Source organism: Rhynchophorus ferrugineus, unplaced genomic scaffold (assembly GCF_030347505.1).
Source record: "Rhynchophorus ferrugineus isolate W39M unplaced genomic scaffold, kcgeb_rfMv2 rfM2, whole genome shotgun sequence".
NCBI lineage: Eukaryota > Metazoa > Arthropoda > Insecta > Coleoptera > Curculionidae > Rhynchophorus > Rhynchophorus ferrugineus.
In genome coordinates, this window is record NW_027472581.1 from 78,361,632 (window position 1) to 78,384,328 (window position 22,697).

At 32.6% G+C, this 22,697-nt stretch overlaps 2 protein-coding genes across 10 annotated transcripts in view; one reads left to right on the plus strand and one right to left on the minus strand.

Annotated features, from left to right (window-relative positions):
• The first annotated feature begins 648 nt into the window (after positions 1-648).
• Positions 649-9,471, plus strand: LOC143191358 (zinc finger FYVE domain-containing protein 1). Of its 4 annotated transcripts, none has more exons than XM_076396322.1 (13): positions 649-800; positions 1,205-1,393; positions 1,480-1,595; positions 1,664-1,847; positions 4,051-4,257; positions 4,318-4,607; positions 5,175-5,381; positions 5,448-5,590; positions 6,782-6,854; positions 7,199-7,366; positions 7,423-7,599; positions 7,660-7,806; positions 8,338-9,471. In XM_076396322.1, the coding sequence occupies exons 2-13, from the start codon at positions 1,231-1,233 to the stop codon at positions 8,539-8,541; spliced, it is 2,079 nt and encodes a 692-aa protein (XP_076252437.1). In that variant the 5' UTR covers positions 649-800; positions 1,205-1,230; the 3' UTR covers positions 8,542-9,471. The 4 variants fall into 4 exon arrangements, with proteins under 4 accessions (XP_076252437.1, XP_076252436.1, XP_076252434.1 ...); XM_076396321.1 differs by having other exon boundaries at positions 667-800; positions 7,181-7,366; XM_076396319.1 differs by lacking the exon at positions 649-800 and adding an exon at positions 825-1,139 and having other exon boundaries at positions 7,181-7,366.
• A 943-nt stretch (positions 9,472-10,414) lies between these two features.
• The window catches only part of east (enhanced adult sensory threshold), a 52,472-nt gene continuing 40,189 nt past the window's right edge, over positions 10,415-22,697 (minus strand). For 2 of the 6 annotated variants that reach the window (XM_076394978.1, XM_076394979.1), the window contains exons 5-21: positions 21,353-21,644; positions 20,932-21,297; positions 20,609-20,876; positions 20,221-20,554; positions 19,833-20,127; positions 19,533-19,772; positions 19,425-19,473; positions 17,783-18,007; positions 17,490-17,716; positions 17,130-17,434; positions 16,851-17,072; positions 16,584-16,788; positions 13,997-14,207; positions 13,539-13,734; positions 13,243-13,483; positions 12,391-12,663; positions 10,415-12,331 (exon numbers count right to left, since the gene is read on the minus strand). In XM_076394978.1, coding sequence (XP_076251093.1) covers positions 11,822-12,331; positions 12,391-12,663; positions 13,243-13,483; positions 13,539-13,734; positions 13,997-14,207; positions 16,584-16,788; positions 16,851-17,072; positions 17,130-17,434; positions 17,490-17,716; positions 17,783-18,007; positions 19,425-19,473; positions 19,533-19,772; positions 19,833-20,127; positions 20,221-20,554; positions 20,609-20,876; positions 20,932-21,297; positions 21,353-21,644 — 4,459 coding nt within the window. In that variant the 3' untranslated portion in view covers positions 10,415-11,821. Of the gene's footprint in view, positions 12,332-12,390; positions 12,664-13,242; positions 13,484-13,538; positions 13,735-13,996; positions 14,208-16,583; positions 16,789-16,850; positions 17,073-17,129; positions 17,435-17,489; positions 17,717-17,782; positions 18,008-19,382; positions 19,474-19,532; positions 19,785-19,832; positions 20,128-20,220; positions 20,555-20,608; positions 20,877-20,931; positions 21,298-21,352; positions 21,645-22,697 lie in introns of all 6 variants that reach the window. The other 4 variants (XM_076394974.1, XM_076394975.1, XM_076394976.1 and 1 more) reach the window with 3 other exon arrangements.

The window sequence follows — 22,697 nt, forward strand, 5'->3', positions numbered from 1 at the left end:
TTTCTTAAAAATCACCTGGTCCTAATTAAAAGTACACTTTTTTATAAACTGATACCATTACAGGCCTTTAATATCTTGATGATAATTATCAATTCATGTATTGGTTCGAAATTCATCAAATAGCACTAAACATCGTTTTACTTAAAATTCAAAGAACATTATAATGAAATGATACTGAAACTCTAGACCGAATTCAAATCAATTTGAATTAATTTCGGATATCGTTAAATCAATGAGAGGCTAAAAGGTATTATTTGAAATGAGGAGAATGGAAGTGAAAAAATAAAAATATATTTACATTAAAGTCCAAAATAAATATATTTACATTATTTTATGAAAAGTAAAAGAAATATATCCATCAATAAAACGAATATAGATAGCCTTGAGTTTTATTGTTTATTACATTTTTCTGTCTGTTTATAAATATAATTCATTTAAAAGAAGTATTGTTTCTACATGTTGAAAAATGGGCTTATATGGTAAAAATGATTGTTCAAAACAAATTGATTTAAAGATTTATCTTTTTATAAACACTATACACTATATATAAATATATTAGTTTTAATTATCAATATTTTTTGATATTGTCTTTGACGTATTGGACGTATTATATTGAAAATGACGCTATGCGCATTCTTTCTAAAATTTGATAAAAATAAATTCTACGCACGTTATAACCTAACATCCCTTGAAACGTCAAAATTTCTGGTGAAGTCATTGAGATAATTGTTTGTTGTTCTTGTTTGTGCCCTATTTTATGCGGTCCTGGTCACGTACCACTACCTGATGATAACATGAAGGTAAATTGAGTTTCAGTTGTGTTTACGACATCTGGAAGAGACATTCGGTGTATGAAAGTGTATTCGTATACATATGCTCACTCAACAATATAATAGAAAAACACATTTTTAACGTTGTTTTCTTCGGCGCTCACTGATCTTGACGTTAACTGATTGGGTCTTGATTTTGTTAGTTAAAGCATTTTTTTTTGACAGGTGGGGTAGGTAGGGTTAAAACGTTTTCACTGTCTTATAAGCTGTGCAAGTGCAATTGTTTGTTTGTTTATTTATAAAAATATTGCGCGTAATTTATGAGCACAATGCGGCTCGAGGCCAGAGAACCACAAGGCATAAAAAAATGTAATTTAACAAATTTGCAAAAGCAGCGTATTAAATGTTTACATTAATTGATATATTTTTTTCAGTATTATTCTTCAGCAAAGTAAACAAAATGGAGAACCTAACCCACGACATTAAGAAGAAACACAGTTTGGTAACTATTGGTAGATCGCCTCTGATACTAAATTCTTTAGACCCTACTATTAACAATACAAGTAATGGTTTATCCCAAGAAATTAAATCTGACCCACCAATGGAATCTTTAAATATTTTGGGTATGTATTTATGATCTAGAGCTAACTTTATTCAAAAATTTAAATTTAAGGAAATTTATTATTTATTCATTGTTCTTTAATTTTAGATGAGGTTGGTAATGTAGGTGACAAAAGCATCCTTTTGTTAGATGAAAGTGAAAACTTGAAAATCAGGACGGAAAATGACTTTATCAGGGCTTTAAATTTGGAACCAAAGAAAAAGGTGACATATTATTTTTAATATTATCTATAACATATTTATAATATAATATTTTAATATTTCTCTATAAGGTTAAAGTAGTGTCAATTTTTGGCAATACTGGAGAGGGAAAGTCCTATACTATGAATCATGTGTTCTTTAATGGTGAAGAAGTTTTCAAGACCTCTCCATCCCAGATGTCATGTACCATGGGTGTATGGGCAAAATATGACCCAAAATTGAATGTCATTTGTTTGGATACGGAAGGCCTATTGGGTAAATATTACAAGATAAAATTACATTAGTAGTATATTTGTTTCCTATTTATTTTCTATTAGACGTGTTTATTATTATCAAGACAAAGCTTTGATACTTTGTTTATTTATTGTATATTTTATTTGAATTAATTGAGGATTATTGAAATTTCTGAATGTAATTAGAGATGGAGCTGATTAATTTGAGGTTTTTGAAATGTTTTAATTCATTATAGAGAGTTACAATATAGGACAACTTGTATATTTTGGCATTGCACAGTTCTTTGCATTAAACTTTGTTATATTATGTACCAAAAGATGTGTAATTGATCTTCAAACATTTGACCAAGTTTTTGTACAATTGAACGCTGATAACTTTTTATTTAGCAAATTTATACCAGGTCTGCAGATTAACTAACATTGATAACCTTGTTATCTGAAATATTTAATATGGTCTCGTTACATATTATCTATCCAACTTTGTAAACCTTATTATAAAGTTAGTGTTGTTTTTGGCCACTACTTATCATAAGACAGACATTTGTAAATTACATTTTCATATCACATGGTGCATTCCCTCGCTCATTAAATTGATTGGACATTTTGTGTATGCCTAATAATGTTGTTTAATTTATTTTGGGTGATTTATATTTTCATTAAAAATGCATGAGTAGTTTATTGTCTTGTAACTGATTTTTCAACAATATATATTTAAACCTTCCTTTGATAAAATTAACTTCAAAACTTAAATTCTAAAAATGTCTTTTTCTTAATTTTGCTATTTCCATTGAAATTTAACTGTACTATGTTAGAAAGAACTGTTTAAACTTCATGTACTTAAAGTATTTTGTACCAAAATTGATAAAGTTCAAAAACAGATGCAGAGTCAAACTCTATATCCCTTTAGTAATGAAACATTGAAAGGGAAATTTTACTGAATTCCCTATATATAAGGTATTTGTCTGTGCTAACAAGTAACCAGGTATATTTTGGAGAATAGAAACTTCCTTCTCTGTTTTCATTATAATATGATATTATTATTGTCTTGGCACTATACATTATTATCGGTCTTATTAAAGTTGTATATATTTCTATTTTTGTCTTTTGATTTTATTTTATATATTTTAAAGTCTCCTTTTTACCGACGAGGGTTCATCTGAACCGGTCCTACAAGCCATAAAGACATTTACAATTACAATTACAAAGATAAAGTACATCCAGGCTGCAGCAGGATTTGAACCCGCGACTATCTCAACGATAGGAGGACCGTCCTGTCGCCTTGATCAAGCCGGCTCTCTTTAATTTATTATTTTTAACTCTTGGTTTTATATGTTTTTGTTTTTTTTTACTACACTACCACTATTAGCTCATAGTTTTTCTTTTCCTTTTGTTAATCGTAAGTGCCAGTTTTTCTTCGTTTGTTATTGCATTTCTTGTATACCTTTTACATTATGACTAGGTCATTTGGATTTACTGACTGTTGAGATTACTCATCTATATCCTTTAATATAGAATCTCATATAAATATTTTATTTTATACAACTCATTCCATGGTGTTATTCTCTTTTAATTACAACATTCCTACAAATTTTTATTTCATTTTGTATCGTCACTATTTGATCTACGTGAAAATGTAATGGGGTCTAAAACACAAAGTTTAATTTACCTTGAGATACTATTTTATTTGATAGAAAAAAAGAGATCACTTGTTTAACAGTGATAAAAAACGACACTGACGGTTTATCTATGATAAACCAAACCTTTCGACGACGTCTATTTGTAGACATCACTAGTTACTTACAGTCCTTACTCTTAGTTACTCTACTAGTTGCACCATTCAATCTTAACACAAACACTTATACCCAGTCCGTAGCCAGCGCCCATATTAGTTGTGTTATATAACATAGTATATAATAACTTATGATATATTGAGAATTGAGTTTATATATTTTCAATTATTCTTTTTCATCGTATCGTATTTTATCAATTTTATATCTTCTTGGTGTATTATTTTGCATTGTTTATTTTTAATACACGAACAGATATATGTATTTTCATCGTTACCTAAAGAACCTTAAGTTACCTAAGAAGATTAACAAAAAAGTTGCTTATCCATTTTAGCGCTAATTAGTTTGTAGGAAAGTATTCTTTTGAATGATGATTTATATTTCACGTAAAAAATGTAGATTACTTTTTCACATATTCTAATATGATATTGCTCTCAGGCATTTCGAAGAAAGAAAACCAACGTACCAGGTTATTACTGAAAGTGCTTGCCGTTTCCGACGTTATCGTTTATCGCACAAAATCTGATAGACTTCAAAGGGACATGTACACATTTCTAGGAGGTGCTTCGAAAGCGTACAAGGACCATTTCAGTTATGCTTTGCAAAAAGCGGTGCTCAGAATAGATGGTGATAAAATTAGCACTGGTAAATACGGGACGGATTTCGTCTTGACATTGAGTCTGTAGGATGATTTTAAAATTTCAGGTTTAGGCCCCGGCGTAGTAATATTTCACGAGACTCAACACACCAATACGTTAGACGACCTTCATGATCGCGCCAGCGTGGACCAGTCAGCTGAGGATATTTTGAAAAGTACCTTCTCCGACCTTGGCCTAACTTACGATTCATTCGGTTTTATTAAATATGTTGGTGTCAGGACGTCTTTAGGTTCTTCTACGTCTTTCGATCGTTTAAAGTTTGTGTTGACCAAAGAATTGGAAAGTACTGATGTTAGATCTCCAAGAGACGCCAAATACATTTATTTAATGCTCAAGGTTAGCTATTTTGAAATAATCTACAATTTTTTTATTAACTTCTTATCAATTTAAGCATTCTAAACATGTTTTATTAACTAGGCATTATTCTAATATCAGGGTAAGGAATTATTTTTTATCAGTAGCCTGTATTTCGCGCCATTATTGCCATATACAACAATTGAAAAAAATTTTTTGATAAAAAAATGATAAAACAATGAAAAATTATAAAAATTAATTCCTGGTGGCCTTAAGTCGTAATATTAACCTCTATTTGGTTATTCATATATTTGTAGATATATCAGTTAAGAAATGATCATTATCATAATAACTATTTATTTTCTAAGCATGTTGAAGAGTTAATAAGTATTACATCTAATACATATGTAGCAACACTACACAAGAACTCGTATGTTTTGTTTAACCTTTAATCTTCATGTTTTAAACTAATAAAAAAACAATTTCAAGAAAATTATCGTACATATCTAACTAAATATATGTTATATGTTCTCGATGTTAATGGCAACATCCTGGGCATATGACCATATGAATGCCCTTTCCGTTTTATTGACAGGTCTTAATTTTCAGAACATCAATGAAAAATATCATTTACCACTTAGCGATGTAAACCCTCAATTATATTTGTCACAGTTTTTTACCTGTCCCGAGAGATGTCTCTCCTGTAAGACTGGTTGTGTCCTGTCGATGGGGCACAAGGATGAAGGCGAGGATCACACTACTAATGAATTATGTAAATTCCAACATCAATATCAAAACTGTGTTTATTTATGTAAGGTATGGAAATAGTTTGTTTTGATTAAGGACTGTACAAAAATATACCGAGTGTTTAATTCACTTTAGAGATGTTATACTGGTGGGAAGAAGGTGATTGTTAAACCGACGTCGCAGACAAGCCAAGACACATCGTGGAAATCATACTTAAATTACGTCATGTCTGGTTATGTGATAGAATGTCCACATTGTGGCGAAATATATAGAAGCAGGTAAATGAAGATGATAAATTTTGAATATTTTTTCTGAATTGCTGAATGAATTTCTTGTATTGGATCCTTCACATTTTGGTAATTTAAGTTAATAAAAAAGGATGAATGTTACTTTAAAATAGGAATACTAGAAGGAGTTATTACTTTTCCTATTTGATTTGAAGAAATCTACTGCTAAGGTGGGTAAAATATCTCCTGAGACAGCTTCCTAAATTCTGAATGCTAAAATTAAAGGGCAAAGATAACCATTTTTTTAATTAATGTCTTAGAACTTCAACACTCTTCCCGTTGGCAATAAATATACTGACATGTAGAAGATCGCTTCAGTAAGTGGTCTGCTACAAACAAACAAATATGTAATCTAAATCTTATTCTATATACTATTTTAACTTATTCTAAAGTCTATCCTAACTTATTCTAAAAATTATTCTAACTTATTCTAGAGCCTACGCACTTCACTGTCGTCACGCAGCTTTGACTGCTTTGTGGGTGCTTTAGGATATACTAACAGGTTTTCAGAGTCTCAGAGAGGATAACGCGCTGAATTAGTTTGTTGGAGACGTAATATGTGGCATCGACGATGGCTCGCAACACTATTATGGAACCACTGAAGGATAGCTATATTAGATTTGCTGTTAGTACCCCACAGGTCATACATACCATAGGTCCAAATGGACCTAAATATTGACTTATACAGCAAAACCTTGTTATCTAAGGATAATTTAGATTTACGTCCTATCAGCCAATGCATTTGGTTTAGTTTAAGCCCAAGCTATTTGCGTTTTGTCACTATATTTTTTCTATATTAAACATCGATGAAAATGCATTCCCACATATTTAGCATTGTTTGCTTGCGGGAGTTCATAATTCATTTTTACTGAGGGACAAGTTGTTTTACAAAGGGTGAATGTCACTTGGGTGGATTTTGTCTTATTTGCATTGACACGCCACGTTTTTAACCACAATTCGACTTTGTGTAGATGAAGTTGGGGGTTTCTTGTGGCTCATATTGTATCCTCAAGATAAAGATAAGATGGGAAACATTTTGATTGAACTGAATTTTTATGCTTATTTGGCAGAAAATATCACTAAAATACAGAATATATATAAAGCCCAACTGTTGGATCTAACAGTTGTATAATTTAATTTATTGATATTTACTATATGTAATATTTATTACTTAAATTGCAGACAACACTGGTATGGCAATAAGAATCCCGAGGATGAAGCTGTGCGATTGGAGATAGTGCACGTTTGGCCAGGTGTACGTTCTAAAATTTAGGGAGGCTTATAAGAACACGTTCTAAGGCCAGGTGTTTGCATTTTCAAGTGTCATTGTCACGTCCAACTCATTTGTTTAAGTAACCCATTATCAAAATCATTTTCTTAATAATACACATTTTTATTTTGTCTGTTCGTTGGTGATATATGTACTGTATAACGTAATATCGTGTTTATAGCTTTCATGTGGACACCTTTGGGGCAAAACTAAAAAATTCCAAATTAAGGGTATAGCAAGTGTTCTCGTGAGCCTGCCAATTTCTTCATATATGGTTACTGGACTGAATCTACTAATTTGTGTTCTAAAAGGACAATTACTATTTCCAGGATAAGAGTTTAATTGGAGTAGGAATTTCTGCTCAGAAAGTAGTAGACCAAGTAACGGTTTTAACGGACGCGGTATCTAGTGTTAGCTCACAACCAGCCAAGATGATCACCGACTGGGTGAATGACAAGATAGCACCCAGCTATTGGCGGCCCAACAGTGAAATAAAAGTGAGTTGAATCTGCAACGCTTGATAATCATTATTTGTTATTTTTGTCATTTGTAGGCCTGTTTCAAATGTAACGTATCATTTCTACCCTCGGGTTCAAATAAAATTGTTCTCTCGAAGCATCACTGTAGAAATTGCGGTGAAGGTTTTTGCGAGTATTGTTCTTCGAAAAGATGTCCGGTACCTCATAAGGGCTGGACAGATCCAGTTAGAGTATGCGACTCATGTCATGAAGTAAGTCCCTTTGTTGACTTGTTTTAACGGTTTATTAATATATAACTCTTTATATTATAGGACTTAGAAGGTCGTGGAGACAGTCTTTTGGATGGGTTAAATACAGACGATCTGACAGAAGTCAGAGCAAGGTATATCAGTGAGACTGTGGTTAATTCGATATCAGCAGTTAAAACCGTTCTGGATATTCCTAGGGATTTTATAAAGGTTTGGGCATTTATTTCCCTTTATTAGAGAAGTATTATTAGTCTGTAAGAAACTCGAATGAAAAGTTTACTGCGAAATTGTTTCGCAGTAAACAAACTTTTTTATTTAATTTTTTCTGATTCTGAGATTTTATAAAGATTTGCGTGTGAACCTAATGAAAGTAAATCAGTCTAATTGACATTTGTATTGCTAGAGACATTTGTATCCTAAATTAAATCGCGAAATTTAAGTCTCGTAATTCGAAGCTTTTGAAACGAATAGTTTTTCACGTAGATAACGCACATAATATTCTTTGTTGACTCTTTGGTCCAACAAGAAGACACATTCAATAATCATTAAGACATTATTTCAATAATCTCACTTTATTTTTAGGATTCTTTTGACTTTTTTTTAAAAAATTTAGTCATATTGATTAATTCTAATCTAATTATTGATTATTGTTCAATAAGTTTTTTTCAGACTTTGATAGTTAAAAGTGGTTGGTGAATTGGTAAATATTACAGTTTACATTAAGTTAAATTTATGTTCTAGGATACTGCACGACCTTCGTATTGGATACCCGATAGCGAATGTAAGGAATGTGTTTTATGCAAAGAGCCATTTGGGCCATTATTAGCTCTCCACCATTGCCGTGACTGTGGCAAGGGTGTTTGTGATAATTGTTCAAATTCGCGAAAGGCTGTACCCCTGAGGGGCTGGGACTCGCCGGTTCGCGTTTGCGATGGCTGCCGATAAAGATGTACACGGGCGAATGAGAATTTGTATACTAAGCATGTGTGATCCGATTTATTTCAGAATCAGAATATATATGTACACAGGCATACGTAAACATTACTACATAATCCTCATTCGCATCTAGCTTCTAAGAATATAAATAAAAGTAAATATCGTATACTGTTCTAATTATTTTTATATGTTTTCAACTGGAGATTTTTATATAATAGCCCTTGCAAGATTATGATAATGGATTTTATTGAATAATTAACCTTTACGGGCGCTTACAATAAGAGATCTATTCATTGTTGACTAATGTCTGTTGATCTATGAACGATGAATATTTTTTCACAAAATATTGTATAGCGGAAGTCGTCTTTAATGCTTTTTTTTTGTTATCACACAAAGAAGGTAAAAATACATATCTTTGGATTGAAACACAAATTATACTTATGTGATATAATACCTTATTATTGTGAATGGCCGAATTTGGGTTTTGTAAAGAATATTACCACATTCTAGAGGTATTTGAATCAAGTATTATGTTCAACTGACTATGTATGAAATATTTCCCAATTTCTCAGTAGGCTAGTTAAATTAGAAATATGTAGTTCTTTACAGACCCCAATATACAGTTTAATTTTTTTCACAATCTAGTATTGATTAATTTGTATCCTGTCATAACGATTCATAAAAATATGTAGAGGAATAATTAATGCTTTTACTTTTTTTTCCAACGCCTACTTTGAATCTTTCGAAAGGGTTTGTGATATTCAAGTCAAGACATTCCTGAACATCTGATAGCATTTAACGTTCTTTTTTATTATTGCGCTTAATATCATCACGTGCCATTTTAAGTTTTTTATTAGATTGTGAAAAAGTGTTTGTTAATGAAATTATATAAGGATGGTATTGTGGTTTTTGTATGAAATAAAGAACAGATAATTCGTAGTTTAAAGTGTTTTATTTTAATGAATTATTGATGTCATGTTAGAATTCATTGGAATATTTTCGTTTTTGTAATATAAAGATTAAATAAAACTAATACTGAGAGAAACAACTGACATTAATAAGCAGGCGATTCTATTTAGATTTGTTTTTAAGATTGTATTTTATAATTATAACTAAACCATTTTTGCAATTCTATCAATCATTAGTTGTAATATTTAAATGCATACAAGAATTTTAAATTCAAGACCATTTATCTCACGTAGTTCTATCTGCATAATTCTGTAATATGCCCGTATGATATGTAATCATATGCGTTATATCATTTAAAATTTATGTGTTGCTTTGACGTGATAATAAATAAACGTAATTATTCCTTTAATTTTAATTTATATTACATATTTATAATAGATAGATATCAGTTGCATGACAGGTAATAGTTACACATGACGTACAATTACGACCAAAAAATACGATTCATCCAAAGGCATCTTTACACCAATCGACGTAGTAGTTCGCGAATTCGCGTAGGAGTTTCTGAAAAAGTTATTGACTTATACAATATTAATTGAAATAAATGAATTATTGCATTATTGCTCTATGTGAATACAGATATTAAATAAATAAAGAAACCTATAATGTCATATTTTCAAAATCCTGAACGTAAACGCTTTATACCGTTTGTCGTGAATTTGTTTAGTACGCTTGTGAAAAAGTGAATATATTTGTTTAAATTTTAGTTTAAAATGTCTCATGTGTTTGTGTATTAAACATCTACCCTATTTTAGAAAAGGGCCAAGTATTTCCAAATCAGGTCGTTGAAAATTTTTTTACCTGTAAGTAAAGTCTATATTTCATTGGAGAAATCTATTAACACATAAAAACGCTATTTTATTACGAATTATATACATTTATGAGATTTTAAGGTATGAAGGAAACTAACATAGTGTCAAAAATAATTTTATTAAAAAACCCAATAATAAAAAGAAATTAAACTAATATAAAAAGCACGATGGAAATAAATATACAAGAGGTTTTTCTTCTCTCCTTTCATCGGGCTATATACAGGAGCTATTAAACTAAAAGTCTTACATGATGTTATTCTTTTTGAAAAATACATGATATGCGGATTTTCCTCCCAAATATCTAGTAGGGCATAATTAGAGAAAAAATGAAATATATATATATGACACAAGGGCAATGGTGATATAACACACATGTTATTTATATTCTTGTTTTTACACTTATGTAAATGTTTGATGTTTGTGTGACTACCCTGCACAGGTATAGTAAATTGTTTTAGTTTAATTCATTAACTAAAGTATCTACAAATCACACTAATAAAATCTACGAAAAATTCAAAATTACAAAAAATACTAAAAATAGTAAAAAATAAATTAACCTAGTCAAAGTAAATAATAATAGTAATATACTACTTAAACAATTAAAAATAAACAACTCAACTAAATAAAAGAGGACTTAGAATTAGCATAAAGTATTGCAGAGGAGATACAATAAATTATTTGATATAAAAATAGTGTTGATGAAATAGATTATTTGAAGGTGTTTTAAATTTCACCAAAAACAAAATCTTAAACCCTTTGTAATACTATACTAAAACTATATGAAAAAAAAATATATAAGATTCTTAACTTGGTTAAATATGTACAATTAATAAATCGATTAAAAAACGATGAATAACTTATTGAACGCTTTTAAGATCTCTCACTAATATTTAAATTATAAACAATTTCAACAAATCTATATTTGGTTTTTTTACTATTAATTTATTCAACAATGGTGCTTGAGGATAAAGCCGAGGAAAAACGTCTATAGCACCTTAATTTTGTTCACACTCTACAAGTATCAGTTCATAAAAAAGCTGAAGCGCTTTATCAACATACTTCTTTTTTAGGCACGCGTTTTTAATTTTTGTTTACACTTAAATAATTAGTATTGATTGGTTATTTCCATTCTTAAAAAAATATAATACAGGCCTCGTAAATTTATGTATATAATATATATATAATTTATGGGGAAAATATTGCTTTTCCTATAAAACTAAAAAACAATTGGTGGTTTATTGGTACTTACAAACTAAGAATAATCTTGCGTAACTTGTATATACAAGTTTGTCTGTTTTCATACAAAAATATTTATTTGTTGTGTATCAATATATACACTAATGTTTAATCAAAAGTCTAATGATTGTTTCAAAGTCATAGCTACAAATAACGAAGAACAATTGACCGACATTAGTACTTTTAACAGTCTCGAAATCTGGTTAAGGTATTCTCAAAATTCGATTCTTAGGCACTTAACGTTTTAAGAATTTAACATTAACTAACAACAATCAGGGTTTGGTGGAAGGGCAGTTAGTGGCATTCACATTGGAGACACCATTCTTTGTTATGTACAGAACCGGGCTGGGCGGCCTGGAACATTTACGAACAGTTTGGGGTATAACGGTCAATGATTTGGGAATCTTTGGCATGTTCTGCAGGGATCCCTTTTTCTCTATGGTGATACTTTTCCCATCTTGGCCTTGACCGAGGCTCTCAACTTGTTTATCAAGTTTCTCCAAGATGGTTTCGCTGGAATCACTCATTGACGCCGAAATGTTAGCCAGTACGTTCACGGACTTATTTTCGGTAACAATTCCACCAGACGTCTTGTTGACGGCTTGACCTTTTTTCGGAATCTTAAGCAGTGAGTTGGGCGCTAATAATATTGATTGTGGACTCTGTTTAGAAAGCTGCTGCTCTTGTAGCTTTTTCTGTTTTGCTTCAAAGCTGCGTTTTATTGCGCACATCTTCTTGTAATCTTCTAGGGTTATATGGTATGGTTTGCCACCTGAGATGACCTGAATACCAACAAAGTTATGCTTACACTTTAAGAAATATCATAAAAATAGATAATTACCTGTACAAGTCCGGATTTCTTTTCATTTTTCTTGGTCGCATCGATGGGTATGAGGTTCGGTCTCCAATTTTTGGTAATTGGGAATTTAATCTTTTGGCTCTGCGGTTGGTTTCTGAAAAGCGTGGCGGTTTTGGTCGAGCTAGTTTGGAGTGATATTAATCCAGGAGGAGCGCCTGTTTTCGTTTTTGAAGATGAGGCTTGGGTAGAGATATTCGTTGCTAACAGTGGAGGTTGGCTCAGTTGATGCAGCGTGATGGGAGTTTTAGTCGTTTTCTTAAAAAAAAGGCTTAAGTAGTACATTTGCAATTACTACGAGTTACTATATTTTATTAAATTCGATTTTGCGAAAGTATATAATGGCAGCCTGTAACGGTAATGTTTTTAGACTGTGTATGTTTAACTTGTTAGAGGCACACTTTTGCATGAAAACCCATGTAAACAAGTATAATTAAATACATGTAACCAAAATTGAACGATATGAACTTGGACGGGATGTGCACCTGAGAAAGGAATACCGATTAGAATGGTTTAACCTCCTTAGACGTTTTTGTGGAACTTTCTAAAGTCGCAGGTATATGCCAATAATTTGATAATATTCTATGTTAATCTATAATCACAAATTGAATCACTAAAATCAGTGCTAGTGCAAGATCCATACATAATAATAAAAATTATATTAAACAAATATTCATCTAGTAACAACACGTTTTATTTACACTGCTTAAATGTTGAACACAATTTAACTGGCTTTATTTTAAGGCTTAAGCTTTTAATAATTAACTGGCTTAAAGGTTTTATTTGAAAAATAATCTAAAACTAGAATAAAAACTGTATTGTGTATGTTTTGCTTACCTCTCCATTTTTTCCTATTTGGCTTATTGTAACTGGAGGTATATTATTCGAACTGGATTGTCCAACTGTGGCTATGATGCTAACACTTTTGTTCATTTTGTTGAATGGCAGCATACTGATAGGTTGGATATTACCAGCCGAGCTTGGGATATTATCATAAGCGCGCAAACGGTTATGGACGCTTTCACTGTAATTAGTAGCGTGATGACTAGCTGTAGGCGACAGTATCAAATCTCCATTTCTAAATGAATCAAAAAAATTAAACTGTTGCCTAAAAATCATAACAGAAATCTTACCGGAAATATTTCTCCAACAAAATCAAATGTCTCAGGAAGCTGCTCTTGCTTCCATATGGTTTCTGGAGTTCCTGCCATAGTAATTTGGTCTCTTCATCATATTGAATTGTAGCTACGCACTTCTCCCAACCTTCCGGAGTACGATCCACGACGTTATTGAAGTCGATATTACCTGACAGACCTAGGTCTTCTTCGCCTGTTGAAAAGTACCAATGAAAAATTAACCAATCAATAATTAATTGAGATGGTGGGAAATATAGGGTGTAAGTGAAGTGATTAATATTTAAAAATGGTTTTTCGATTTTTTTGCCAAAAAACTAATATTTTTCTTAAGAACTAACCTTGTCGCCTATAAAAATAATAAATTTGAATTTCAAATATGATTTAGTTTACTGTAGATAAAGCTAGATGACTAAAACCACTATGTTTTTCATCATCCCAATTAGTCTATAACATACCTTGGAATAGTTGCCTGACGGTTATCGCTGGATTAGAGATTAGGTTGGTTGGTGTTTTAGACCACAGTTCAGGATCGTTATCGCTGGACGAATAGTTTGGCCTCAACGAAATTGATGGGTTTTTACCGAGTTTCTGTGCGGCAAGATCATTGAATTTATTCATGTCGCTCTTTGATTTAACGGTCTTTGAAATCTCCACAGCAGTTCCAATCTGTAATGATATTTCAAATGTTTTGTTATGTATTTTTTGTTTAAATATTGAACATATTTGATAGTAGGTGTTTTATCATAAGTATTAAATGTGAAGCGGTTAAAACATAAACAACTTTTAGACCCTTCATTCACTTCTAATTCATTTAAATCTATTCTAATATAAACCAAACTGATATGTCTAGACGCCCCACTCATCATAGCATCACAGTATAAAATATATTATAAATAGCAACTGCCATATTATTATAGGTAGAAAACACTTTTACTTTAGAACTTGAAAGCTCAAGAATAGTGATATCCAAAAAGATGGATTTTTATGTGTGAGAGAAATATCGTTAGACTTCTGTATTTTTGCTGGAACACTTAAAAATATGCGACGGACAGGTGAATATTGGCCAACTAAAACAGATTATTTTGAATGAAGGAGCAATCATTACATTCGGACTTAAACAAAGTTTTTGCAAGTCTCCAATCGCGCTACCTCCAAACGAGAAGGTATTCACAATTGGAATGTAATTTTAAGAAAAACTGCAATTAAAAATATATTGGTCGTTATATTTTGTTCTAAAGTCTTTATAATACCTAAACGCTGTTTTTAAAACAATTTTGATGATATTGACTTGATTTTGCAAGTATTCCAGCCGTTTTCCGTCCATGCTTAAATTGTAGTAGGTCATTTGGTTTTAGAGTTATACGGACCGCATAGCTTTAGCAGTGCATTGTCAGCGATAATTCGACCTCTGCGTCTTTAACGTTGAAGCAACAGGTTACATATTCGCAAAGGAGAAAAGTTATTTCCTTGTTTTTTTTTAGGTTTTTAGTCTCTTGCGTACTATAATCCTTAAAGTTTTTCAAAACTTCCAATTCATACAACAGTGAATTTCATTCACTACCCGAGCTGTTCTTGTCTTGCAAATCAAAATTAACATTTTTAAAAAGCGTACGCCATTTTCTAAGCGTTCGCTGAGCTAGAGAATGACGCCACTAACATATAACCCACCCAATAAAACAACCAATACACGTCATTAAAAGTTATGACGTCGCACGTCGCAATGTGGCGTATAAAATATGATTTTTGGGTTATAACGTTTGCCAGCTTGCAACCTCCAATTATTATTATTAATGTTTTGAAGACTTTTGCAGACATGTCACAGCATGGCCCACCAGTGCCAATCCAAATTGAAATTTATAGACTGATTCGGTTACATGTTCTGACGCCTCGGACTGTTATTCCATCTGTTTTATTTCCTTTTAACAAATATAAAAAGAGAAGGAAAAATCTTCGAGATTAAAATGAATTTTACAAATTTATAAAATGGAAATTGGCACATCTATGATTTTCCAGTATTTTTTTTACATAAAATAATAAAATAAAGGTTCCTGCAAAAACACTTTATTCGAAATAAAAAATCTGTCTTATTTGATAACGTATAAATTATTGTTATTTACTATTTAATCAAATAAAGTGTGCTGAATAGTGAACTAAATTGTTGGCGATTCCTATATTCTTTTTAGGCAACTAGGATACCAAGTTTACAGGAAACCCACAGTTAGAACAGATACCTTTAAGTTGCGTCAAACTATTACCCATTCCAAAAATTATCCATCCTGAATACCTTAATTTACCGATATTATTGAGATTTTTAATATTGGAACTAAACTTACAAAATTAATTTAACTGTCTCAGCCGTGTTCTTGAGAATTAATGTAACTTAATGGATACAAATAAAAATATATATTAAACGAGCAATAAGAATCAACGTTTACATTCTAAAGAAGGGGAAGAAGTGCGCCAACTGCAAGCCACAGGACGTCTTCGGCGTTAAAGTTAACAAGGTTCAAGTGTGAGAAAATGTTTATAGGATAAACTGGGAGGATAAGTATACGGATAACAGGACATTAACGATGCGTGAGAGCCTAATACTATCCAAGAGGTTCCAGTCATACCTCAAGGCTATTTTGAGAGAAAACTTCGAGAAGGTTTTCAAGTGTATAAACACCAAAATATTCGTAACAAAGATAAGTCCTATAAGATATCTCAATTGGTACATCATCCTCCTGGGTTTTAAACTACATACTGTAATTAAACACAGACTATAAAAAACAGGCTTTTAATCTGTTAACTAACGAGTTGTCACAGGGACTTACTTAAATATCAGACTCAGAGCAACCCGCGATGAAGATGCAATTTGTAACGATTGCCAACATTTGGCTAATTTTAGTCAACAAACGCCGCTATAATCCGGAAGTCGATAGTTAAAATAATCAAATTTCTTGAAGAATATTATAACGCCTAAGTATACCATTAAAAATTACGTATTGACAGTTATCGGTGGATTAGTTTGATTAGACTTAATTTGATTTGTTTACTTACCGATTCAATCTTAGAGATCTTATTTTGTAAGGCAGTGGCTTTTCTGGATAGTTCCTTTTTGCTCTCGTTATCGCTCGGGCACTCCATGGCAATGGCCGGAATTAGAGTATTGTAGTCAATGTTGGAGTATTCGTCTCCTTCGTCTGGCGATTGAGAGTCCGAATGATTGTCCGACGGATTTTTCGATTCCGCACGATCTGAGGTTCTGAAATAGAATAAAATAACTTGGTTAATACAATATAGACGGACATTTTTGAGTAGCATTACCCTTCGTCGCCATCATCCATGTTCTTATCGTCTTTGTCCTCTTGACTGTCTTTGCCACTGTGGGTGGTCTCGTTTGAAGAATTGCGCAATCTCTTTTTCCTTTTACCGGATTCCTTTTCGCAATCTTTCTTATCGCTACTCTTTTCGTTTTTCGTAGGCACTACTATGGGTTCATCGGCAGCGGCAGCATCCATAGGAACGATGTCATTAAAATGCAATAATCTGAAATATTTAAAGGGTTTACAGTATGTCAAATAAACAATTATTGATTCATATTACCTTTTCTTGTATTCCATAAAAAAATTGACGCTGTTTTCAGCTCTCTCGTCTGGATCTTTCAGTATGATCGAGGCGAAACACTTGCACAATTTACATACTACTGGCTTATCCGTGAGACAGATACAGATCCCTTCATCTTTCAGAGCAACGTTTAAATCCTTAACTTCGGGGCCTAGGTAGTGTATGTGGTTTCTAGCTAGACGTCGCTTACACATGGCACAAACCATCAAGTGCTCCAAAGCGGCGAAATGCTCGTCGCAGATTGGAATCGAGTGTAACCCAGGATTATCCAGATCTATGTTAATCTATTAATAAAATACTTTTTTAAATGAAAGTAGTCAAAAAGCTGCGAATACGTACTGCCTGGCATATGCTTTTCCTCATTTTTATGATCCATTTGCGACGAAGAATGTTGGTGGAAACATTATTACATCCTAGTACATGACAATGGTTTTGTTTGGGTCCGGGTGCCACCAACGAATTCCTCTTCAGTGATTTGTTGGTGTACGACGGAGAGTTAGATTTGCGATCCACGTGACGGTAACAAGCATCACACAAGCACGAGTCTCTAGTTAAGTGTTTTTCGCCTGTTAAAAGGTATTAAAGAAGTGATGAAACCACGTCATATTAATGATTTGTGAGATAATTATTACTTGCTAGTATTTTGTTTTGTCTTTCCACGCTTTTCATCTGAGCAATATGACAAGGTGTATCGAATAATCCGAACTTGCCGAAACAATAGGAACACTCATCTTTACAGAGTCGTTCAGGATGTATGCTGAAAGAACTAGCTTTCTCCGGGATAACTAGAGATTTTTGTTGTTCAATCTTCTCGTGGGCCGCTTGTTCACTGTCAGACGTGTGCTCGCTACTGCCATCTTTAGAAACGAAATTTTTAATTAATTCTCGTGGGGTATATAACGATACAATATGCAACTGATTCACTGAGGATTGGTTTTTTAAGCAGACAGACATAATGAACTCGAGAGCTCCCTTAATTTTGGTATATTTTCTAATCTTATTGCTGTATATTATTGATTATTGTCTAATACCTTCACCCCGAAACAAATAAAAAACGGTAAAAGCTTATTATGCAGGAGTAGGGCTCGCCAACTGTTTTATTTATCAGGTTTTTAATTTCTCTTTGCCAGTAAAACTTCAAAAATTACTCGTGCTGTAAATCAAAAATTGATTGATCAATCTGGCTGAAATGTTTGATCACTTTCGTTTATTTCACAAAAATGACCTGGGATTTTAAATATTTCGTGAGTAATACCTTTTTAGGATAAACTTTTTAGGCCCAAAAATAGTCAAAAATTTGGACAGCTTTTTTTTTTAAATGTAAAGTTGTATTTTTTTATTACTATATAATTCTATCTTACTGTTTCGTAATTTTATAAATTGATTATATTCAAATAAATCATTATTTAGTTGTAGCATTTATGTATGTTAATAAGAAGAAACAATAACTTGTCCAATCACTTTAAAATAATACATATATTAAATATATATACTTTAAAAACCTCAAAATAAAGACTCAGTCAGTGAACTCACCCCTTATTTTTAGGTATTGATATCACCTATTGAGTGAAAATAAAGCATGCCCTTTATGAAACAAAATTATACGTATGCGTATGTAAAAAAGCAAAAAAAAAACAAAAAGTTTAAATAAACAAGGATTCGATCTTCAGAGGTAAAAAAAAGTTTGTTGGGTATCGCTTCAATGACGTTGGTGTTTTTTTATACATTTCCAACTAAAAATGTTACTCTACCGTTCCGAGCTAAATTAATGAACCAGATTAAATTTAGAGTTAATAAGAATTTTAATTGATTAAAAAATTAATTGTGTTATAAGTTGTTTTATGATTAAAGTTATACAATATGAAATTTTCAATAGTATAATATGTATAATGTTCGATATTAAATTGTAGAGGCTAAATCTTAATTAGTAGCCCTGATCAACATAATTTTTGACATATCTAAATGATACATAGAATGAAGGGTGAATAAAAGGTACTGGGACTATGATTGTAGCATCAGTGTCCAGGAAAAAAATTATATATAGAAAATTAAAAGATATGGGAACACAAATTAAAAAGTATGAAACGTCCAATGATATTGCATAATAATGTCCCAGATATGGATAAATATTTTACAAAGCAAATTTAGTAGTTATAAAGTCAAATATTTCATATTGTACCACCATACTTAATAACTCAAATGAAAAACTAAAAACCCTAAACCAATAATTACCCATGTTAGATCGATTAGAATAATGTGATTTTCGATGCGCACCAGCGGTATCTGAAGAATCTTTGTTGTGTTTCCATGCGTTGGAAGCACCCTACAAAACAAAAAAAGGCGATTAAAATGCTGAACTCATTCTCATTGATTGTCGCTTACCTCTTTCATAATTTTGTAACCTTCCTCGCCAGAATTGGCCTCGCCGTCGGCCTTAGTTTTGTTCTTCTGTAATGTCATCTTGAACGAGTTCTTTCCCTTTTTCTTGTTGATCTTTATCACCGTTTTCAAAGTGCCCGTGTATATGTCGCCCCTGCCCGTTGACGTGGAAGGTTTCTCTTTATCTTTTATCTTCTGATGTTTCGCCTCATTCGCCGCCCGGAGGCTTTGTAATCCCAACGCCTGGAAAGCAAACTATTACGTTAAACTCGTGAGATCGCGAACAGCGAATGAAATTATTACGTTTAAGATATTCTCCTTCTCGGCTAACTCTTCGGGACTTTCGTTTGTCGTATCCTTATCTAAATTTCTTGCATCACAATTATCCACAGCTTTGTTATCACATTCAGTTTCATTGGTTTTGTTTTCCTCTTGCTTCTCCATTTCTACGTCCTGTTGAACACTGTCCTTCGACTTCGAAACGCTTTCGGCATCATTACTAATATCCGCTTCTTCTGCAATACCCTCTATAGGTACTGCAGGTTCCTTCTCAATTTCCTTTTGTTCAGTCACAGCCTCTTCAGACTCATTTGTAATCCTATGAAATCGTTATCATTTAGTATATATGATTCGGAGACATATTTATTTAGTATTAATATATATAGGATTATTTTAGTATTCATAAACTTACATGGGTTCTGGAACCTTTTCCGATTCTTCATCCTCTAATTTGTTATTTACTTCTTCAGAACAATCATGTATCGTCTCGTTGCTTTGATCGTGTTCTTCTATATCATCGATATGTTCAATGCTGAATGATACTACATTATCCTTTTCGGTAATCGCGATACCTAGTTTCCTATCGTTGTCACTGGACATGATTTGGCTCTTGGTCGTGCTTTGTTCGACAACGTTTGATTCCAATTGCGGAGGATCCAAGTTGTCGAGACCATCGGAATTCGACTGACAGCTTGTATCAATCATCATGTTGTCGATGACAGGCAATGTTTCATCCCTGAAGTTATCTATAAATGATTAAATGTATTATAAAATTAAGAGTGTTTGTTAAGGTCACACACCATCATCTTGTTCCAAATTGGACTGTTTTGGTGGAGGATCTACCTCTGACGCCAAGTGAGGTAATTCCGGAGATATATTACCTATGCTATCAATGCAACCTTGAACAATGTTCTCGAAGGATTCTTGTTCTTCTGCGTCTTTGTCTTCCGAACAAAAATCCTCCGGCATCGACACAGACGACTCCGTTTGAGGATTATCATCGGGAGTTTCTTCTAATATTTTTTCTAGAGCTTCTTGAGCGGACGGAAGTTCATTTTGTACGATTTCCTGAAGAGAGAAACCATTAATGTTTTAAATAAAGAATTAAGGATACTGCACATACATCTTGGTCCCTGGTTTCATTAGAAGTTTCATCGGTTGATTTATCCGTGTCAACCTCGTTCACGCTGCATTTCTCTTCTTGCGTCTGGTTTTTATTGACTACCTCGTTAAATACCTGCTTCATACTATCTAATATAAAACCCTTTTCCGGTACTTTAGCGCTGGGAGTATCTGCCATAGGAGAGTCTTCTTGCACCAGCTCCTCGTTTAATTTTACGGCCACGGGTTCGTTTAAGTCGCCGCACACGTTTGAATTTGTGTCCATTAATAGCGGTTTCTCGACGTCGTTCGCAGACGATTCAATGGGGGTTTTTGAACTCTGATTAGATGTCTCTTCGATCAGGAGGTTATTGGCGTCCTTATTGTTCTGGAAGAAAATCGAATTATGGATTAATTTTTCTGGTTGTTTGTAACGGGCTTACGGTTCTGGGCAGCTCGGAGTCTTTCTCGCTGCCGTGGAGTGACGCAAGATCCGATATACTGCTGTCGGAATCGTAGCCGGACAATTTGGAGGCGGTTTCGCTGCCGCTCAGATCCGAATGAACCCGTTTTCGTCTCTTCACATCCTCCAAACCGTCCAGCAATGTGTGATCTCGTAGTTTCCTGTGCTTGCCATTGCGAAGAATGCGCGCCGGCGAATCCGAACGTGTCGCGTAGGGGCTGGAGCGCTTCATTCCCAATTTTGTCTTCTTGGAAGTTCGCGGGCTTATACATCTAATAGAAAATAGGTTTTAAAACTTGATTGTAAACTCTTTATTATTGAATAGGTATTTATTAAGAAAAATTGCAAGTGCAAACTTGTGGATCAAAACGTGTTTCAATGTTTTTTTTTTAAACTTTTGACCAAACTGGTAACGTAACGATACTGTGTCTATCAAAATATGCGAGTTTTGGGATTATTTATTCACCTACCAAAGTTTGTACTTTTTGAAAATGTAGTTGCATCGATCTCAATAGTAATAACACTGTGTGACAAATTTTTTCTAACATTACGTGTTTTGAATTTCTTATTCCATTGTTAAAAACATTGTCTATTGATATGGTTGTCTAACATATCACGTTCCTTAGTAATAATGTGAACACTATTTACTCTTAAAAGCTGTATTACTTCGCAATGACAGCCGATATCATTTCATGCTTATTGCATATTCAGTGATTTGAGAGAATGTATGAACACATATAGAAACATGAAACCAATTTTAGACTTAATCAAATACAAAAAAATACAACTGGAAAGTCAGTGTTGATTTTAAAGTTGTTGCTATATTACTCAGACTACAGGAAGGTTTCACGAAATATTGTTGTTTTCTAGTTTGTGGGACAGTAGAGACACCAAAATTCACTATGAAATTAAAGATTGGCAAAAAAAAACTGATGACTTTGTAGTAAATCAAACATTAAATATGAACCTCTTAATCGATAAGAAAATGGGGTTATTCCACCCTTACATACAAAACTCGGTTGAATAAAAAAAAAGGGCCATGGAGGATAAAATGGTAAAGGATTTTTGTATTTTAAAAATGTTTTCCCTAAATTAAGTGATGTTAAATTAAAAGAAGGTATTTTTGTTTGCTCACAAATAAGATTATCATTATTGGAATGGTGAGTGACGAACGAGGTAAACGTTTTCACCAGGCTATAAAACAGATAAAAGAGTGTTATCAAGGAAGATGGCGTGCTAAAATGTTAGCAGATTACTACCGGTTTTTAATGAAAGAGGATTTTATTGTTCACAAGAGACAACGATAATATTTCGTCATTTTCTTT